A 6,636-nucleotide genomic window follows, 5' to 3' on the forward strand; every position below is an offset into this window, starting at 1 on the left:
CAGGACTCCTGCTGCTGTGGGAGCACCAGCAGCAACAGTAAATATGAGCCAGCCACCTTTGGTATATTTCAATGGGTCCTTACCGGGCCAAACTTTAGAGTCTCAGACACTTGGTAAAGAACAATCCAAACTTCCAAGACAGCCACTTTCTCTCTCTGGCAATCAAGCAGCCAATTCTGGGGTGATTTCACCTCAAGAGTTACTGAAAAAACTCCAGATAGTGCAACAAGAACAACAGTTGCATGTATCCAGCAGACCAACCTTGGCAGCTAAGTTTCCTGTTGTTGCTCAGAATACCAATACGCTGAAACCACTGGATTCCTGGATAGAAAAGGCACCGGGTGCAGAAAAACAGAGTGCTCTCTTTCAGGTAAATGGAAAACTTAAACATTTAAAATAAATCAATAAATAAAAATCTAGGAGTCTTTTGAACCTGGTGTTCTGTAAGGTTAGCCTTTGTTTCATTTTGGCTGGTATATTCTTGTTACTATCTTACTGCAGCTGGTACATCATTCCTTTCACAGGTGGTAATTTAACATGACCTAAGTTCTGATTTACCTAGCTGTGATACTGTAAATACTGAAGGCTACATCTTTTGCTCATCAATAACAACTAAAGATACTTCGGTCTTGGGTTTTTCCAGAGGCGCTTTGAAGAGTTACCTGGTTTTCAGTTGTCGTACTTAGTCTCAGGCTGTTGCGTCTACTTGCTGGCTACAGAGTGTAATGTTTTGGGTGTAATAATTTTTCTTACAAAATTAGTTATGGCTTTCTCTGTGCAAGTATTCATTCCTTTGTATGCCAGTTGCTAAAGGTGCTTAAAAGGTCACCTATTTTCTAACAGCAGTTTTTTGAAGTATTTGTCTAGTAATGAATTAGTTACCTTGTACCGTTACTGCCACTTCTAGCTATTCATTAGCTTTTTTTTTGTTTTTTTGTTTGCTATGTATTATTTTGAAAAAAAGGCTTTGTGCCTGAATGCCTTCAAAGAAAACAAAACCCTTAATTGTGACTGTGACCATAGAAGTCACATTGGTGTATTAAAAAATTTAGGACATATCAAGAGACTGTCTCTCTCATGAGTACATTTTTCTGTTCTTCAGGAAAGCATCATGTGTGATTACAAAATGTCCCATCCTGGACAACTGCTCTCTCTGTTAACAACTTCTCTTTCTGTAGGATCTTCTACACCTGAATGTCATTAAATGTCCTGTTTGCAGCTGCATCTAAGCCCCTTTTAACTTTATTGTGGACAGGCTGTCTGCAAGACTAGTGTTGTACCGGAGTCTGACTTGTATTGGAATCTACAAGTTACTTATCCAAATGAAAAAGCATTCACCTTTTCAGTGTAAAGTTCCAATGCTGGTTTTCTATTGCAACTTCTAAAAAAAACTGAATTAAAGGCTACAGAAGACTTCAGCATGCTCCGAGGATCCCCCTTATTCTAGAAAGCTATCCTAGACGTGAAGAGGCTGAAACAGCCATTTGACAACTATGGGCCACATCTATCACTAACACTGTGACAGGTCAAGATTTTTAATTCCTTAAGAGAGGTCAGAGGAAGACAAATTTGATATAGCAAATAGCCATCATTTTTTTAATTCTTTTAATTAAAGGAGCATGACTTTGAATGTGTGTGAAAGAGTTTTGGGGGCCTTAGTCCCTGAAATTATTCAGGATCAGTTGCTTACAGAGGGTAATCTGACTTTTCACTGGAGTGCTACTGGATAAAAAGAGGATCTAGAGTCACAGCAATTTACTTCTGTTGTCGCTGGGAATGGAACTTGCCTGCTATAAATGAAAGAAATTGTTTCACTGGTACGTGCAGTGATAGCATGGAGGCATAAGACGTTCCTAATGTGAAGGTAAAAGTGAAATGAGGCAAGTCCCAGGCTATACAATATAAGTCAGTATGCATTAAAAAAAATATGGTAAATATGCCGATATATTTTCAAATGAAAAATCCATATAAATGCTGATATGGCTAATGACTTTATTTGTAGTATATCTGGAAAATTGATGCTATCAATAGTTGCAATATGGAAAGGGAATTACTGAGGTCTGACATAATGCAATTTCAATATTTCTACTCCTTGAGTATAAATAGAAGAGTAGCTTGTGAGAAGATAAAAATCTTCCCTGGAACAAGTATCATTCACTGAAATTATTGCTGCAAGTTCGCCTTAAAAAAACCAAAATGCAACTAAGGAGATTCTCAGTCTCACTTTGCACGGCTGTGAACAGAGTAATTGAGACCGCCTAAGAGTGATGAAGCCACAGCTAATGTTGAAACAGTATTAGATGCAGTTTTTCTGACACGTGTAGTATTGCTTATGAGACTTAATGTATAGACTAAAAATAAAAGTACGACTAATTATTGTTTAGGACACCCAAAGCTCTTCAATCTGGCAGAAATGGCCTCTTTCACATGCAGCAGATTGCCAAAAAAGAAAAAGGAGGGGAGGCCAAAAGTGAAAGAATAAGTATTCCTGTAGAATGCCATAAATTAGCCACATGAAATATGCCTACTTTGGGGGAAAAAAACCTGAAAGATAAAAATTTGAAACAACTTTCAAATCCAGTGCAGGATCATCCTTGCTGCCGTGCCTGAAGACAGGCATTTAAGTGAAGTTGAATTGGCTCAAATGTATCGGCACATGCTCATGCAAAATAGATCAAAGTGGATTCCGACACCAAATGCAGCAAATGCACCAAATGTCTGTTCTCTGTAATTATTTATCTTTTGGTATTCCCTCTTCTACTACAATTCAGCATACAGAAAAAGCTAATTGTAAAAAGTCTGACAGGAATAGAGAGGTATCTGGACAGTGTCTGTTATTGGAAAAATCGTGTTAAAGGAAGATACTAAATCCATCAGCAGCACTAAGAAAATGAAAGCAATAGTCTTTTCCACAATTGACACATTACAAGTCCAAGTTTAAATTGGCTTCTGCTGCATCTCCATATGGTGTAAGAACTGTGATCTCCCACATGGAAAGGAAGAGACCAGTTACGAAAAGAAAAGAAAAGAAATTTTTAAAAAGTAGCAAAAGCTGAAGAATAATACTCGGAAGCATTCAGTCTGGTCTGGTGCCAGCCCTATTCTGTGAAGTATTCCTTATGCAGACAGTGAGTAACATGTGCTTAAGATGCAATAAAAAAGCATTAATCTGCAGTGGGCTTTTAGGCATATGCTTAGTGTTAGGCATGAGTTATCCTGATCAGAGATACATGCATGCTTAAGTGTTTATCAGAATAATGGTTTTTAAAGTGCTTACCATAACCTTGACACAAATTTATCTTTTCTTCAGAAGGCCAGATATCTTGCAGCTCATTATTCTCATTTCTTGGAGCATTTTCCATCAAGAATGTATTTTGTTCATAGTGTTACATCTTCTGAATGTGTGCATGGTACTTAGTGTCTTTGGTGGGAGCATTGCACTATTACCCCTCACTGGAGTTTCAGCATGAGATTGTAAACATGCACAGGAGGAATACAAATAGGTGTATTAAACTTGTTTGGGAAAGTACTATAAGATTCTGTAGTTAAACATCAATTTAAAAGTTCTAAATTAAACTTGACAGACAAAACAATGCTAGGTCGCCAGCTTTATTCTAATAAAGTAACTGTCTTTAAAGTTCCTGAATCATCCGTATAATAAACATTTGAGTTTTAAGTAATGACACTAAAAACATTTAGAGGCCTACAGCACCCACTGGATGCTGATGCTGCAGAAGAACACTCGACGCACGTGGGATTCTGCACATGTAGGAAGCTGCAAAGGGTGCCAGTTTGCATTACAGCAGATCCAATGCATTCCTGAGTTTGTGGTGGTTTGTGAATTTACCAGCTATCATGTCATCTAGCCGCCACCAGCCATGCAGAATATCAAATGGTTATCTATAGGAATACTATATGCTGCAACAATTATTTTAGCATTTTTCGTTGTCCTTACTTCATTTGTGTGAAACTGATGGTAGACTCTTACTCTGTTATTAGCAACTCAGAGATTTAAGCATTGACCAATAAAGCTGGAGATAACTCAGTAGGGGCTGGTGTACAAGCAACTCAGGTTCCCTGGGAAAGAAGTTGATCGACAGCATTTTGGAAGGGTTCTTAAGGTCTTGTGATAAGTTCTCAAAGCTGAAAGATTGTCCCAAAGACAGTCTGTCCCTATAGATTATTTTCAGTGCTTTCAGCAAAAGCATGGTGCTATAGGTCTCACACTAGTAATGCCAAGATCAGCATCCCATTTGCTGGTGGGTGTCAGTTGTCAGTGACTGAAGTGGTCTGAACTAAATCTAAAACAAAAATTTGGCTTTATTTTTTTTTTAAAAAAACCCATTTTTAATATAATAGTTTGTTAAATGGCAGAGGCTTTGGGCATGAACTGTTAGCAAAAAAAAAATTTTATTTTTTGCATACAGAGACAAATGCTATGCACTGAAAAAATGATACATACATATTTCTGTTCTTCTTCTGACACAAATATTTTAAGTTTTGCAGTAAACCTGTAGATGGCAATATTGCTTATTTCATATAGTTTCCATATGCTTGACAAGTCCTACCAGAAAGACATTTCTATCCAGAGAAAACAATTTTTCATCTGTCTTTTAAACATGTGTATGTGTTTGACAGTAGTAACTGTATATTATTAAGAGCACAGTTTGTCTCGGGTTTTGTTTATTTGCCTTGGACTCTAGAGAGAAATGTTTTTTATTTTGAAGGACGTGTCATCAAGGTCTTTGGCATAGTCTGTCACATACTCAGCTATATTAGTGGGATAGTTTATCTGCTCCAGCTGCTCACCACCATCCCTTTGCTGGAGGTTCCTGCCCTTGGAGAGCGGTTTGTATATGCATTCTTAAAATCACATTAGGAAGAATCATCTGGTTTAAGCAAACCCTGCCAATTTTGCTGGAGGTAAATTAAAGAGAAGTTACTTCAGCTGCATGGATGAGTAGAGCAGAAGCATTGTGGTAACTGTTCAGAGTTAGTCAGTGTTCCACAGGCAGGAGAACTATCTTCTCACTTACAGGAGAACATATGTGCACAGGTTGAATGTCTCGCTCCACAGTGGAATGTCACTTCAGACTTACATTGGTTTTCTTCTAAAATTAATATTATTTTTCAAGTATGGTTGCACAAACATGTGCACTACTTTACTGTTTGAGACAAATCTACACTGAGTTAGGAATACCTGAACTTACTGAGGAGCTTGTAACAGACCTGATGATTACATGCCAAAGCGAAGGAAAAAAAGCTGTAGGTCAAGAGTTTCATTTTTAAGTAGTGCTCTGTATTTAGGAAACAGAAACGATATTTACCTAAAATGTGAACAGGGAGATTTTTGCATTAGGTTCATATTGCATGATTTTTAATAGCCATGAGTCTTTTATGTCCCCTAGTCTTTCTGCTTCTTTAAATTTTGCATAAAACAGCATGAGATCTCAGTCCTTGTTTCTTTCTATTTGTATTGTTGTTTAACTACCATTGTTCAGAAATATTTTGGGTAGAACAGTCGTAACTGGGAGTAAGACAAGCTACAAAAATGTGACAGTTCTTTAATATGAAACTACGTTATTTTGCATACCCAGGAGAAAAAAACGCAGTTCTATTGTCTTAATTTTAATTTTTCTCCAAAATTGAAATGTAATGTGGGACACAGAGTGAAGTGATTGAGTAGCCTTTCACCTTCATACAGTAGCACTAAATCATGCTTCAGATCGGATACTTGAATAGCGAGGACATGGACGATTAGGATTGAGATTTATTACTAGAATTACCTGGAGAGAGCTCTAATACCTGCAAACCGAGTGTTATATATATTATATCTGACAGTATTTGCTAGTCCTTCATGTTTTATACTTCCAAGATGCACTGCAAAATTTAAGAGTAAAAATTCTTTGTCACATGTTTTTGCAGGTTAGCATCTATATGATACTGAAGGAACTTGCAGAACCACTGCAGCACCAAGGGTTTCCTTCTCCTTGAGGGCCTTTTTGATTTTTTTCATCTGCGTGCTGGTTAGGAGTCAGTTCTATTTCTGACACTGCCATCAGCTCACTGTGGCTCTTTAGATAAATCATTTAATCTTTGTTTTCTTCCCACCCTCCTTAAGTAAAATGAGGAAAAAAAAATATGTATATTTATTAAGTACTTTGGAAGTTTAATTGGAAAATACTTTCTACCACTAGGTACAAAGATTAGTGTTTAATAGTGATATATTCATGCAAGTATATTCTCAAAGATTAAACTTAATCGCTTACTGTCCCTATGTGGAAGACTTTACAGCTGCGTTCCCTGAGAGTGATGATATTTAGTAGTAGTCTGTTTTTCTGTAATAAAATGCTCTTGTCCTAAGATGATTTGTCTATCAGATAGACTTAATCACATTTGAATCCACTGCTGCAGTCTCAAACTGGATGGAAGACTTTTTAATCTGGAAATAGATCATACAGGTAGTCCAGTATGATCTGGAGTTTCACATACCTGTGTCAACCTCTAGCACTAACTGTTGCCGACAGTCTGCAGTTTTCATCATCTTTATTTCCATAGAATTAAGCAGAAACGCTTAATTGATTATTTTTATATGGACAGGTAATCTCACCTCAGCGCCTTCCTGCCACTGTGACT

The 6,636-nt window shown here is 37.2% G+C and overlaps 1 protein-coding gene across 1 annotated transcript in view; it reads left to right on the forward strand.

Moving 5' to 3' along the window:
- Positions 1-6,636, forward strand: part of DCP1B (decapping mRNA 1B) — a gene marked incomplete at its 5' end in the record, with an annotated part of 42,286 nt that overhangs the window by 33,588 nt on the left and 2,062 nt on the right. The window contains 2 exons of the mRNA XM_010133399.1: positions 4-370; positions 6,601-6,617. Coding sequence (XP_010131701.1) covers positions 4-370; positions 6,601-6,617 — 384 coding nt within the window. The remainder of the gene's footprint in view (positions 1-3; positions 371-6,600; positions 6,618-6,636) is intronic.

The sequence above is a fragment of the Buceros rhinoceros genome, unplaced genomic scaffold (assembly GCF_000710305.1).
Source record: "Buceros rhinoceros silvestris isolate BGI_N320 unplaced genomic scaffold, ASM71030v1 scaffold19103, whole genome shotgun sequence".
NCBI lineage: Eukaryota > Metazoa > Chordata > Aves > Bucerotiformes > Bucerotidae > Buceros > Buceros rhinoceros.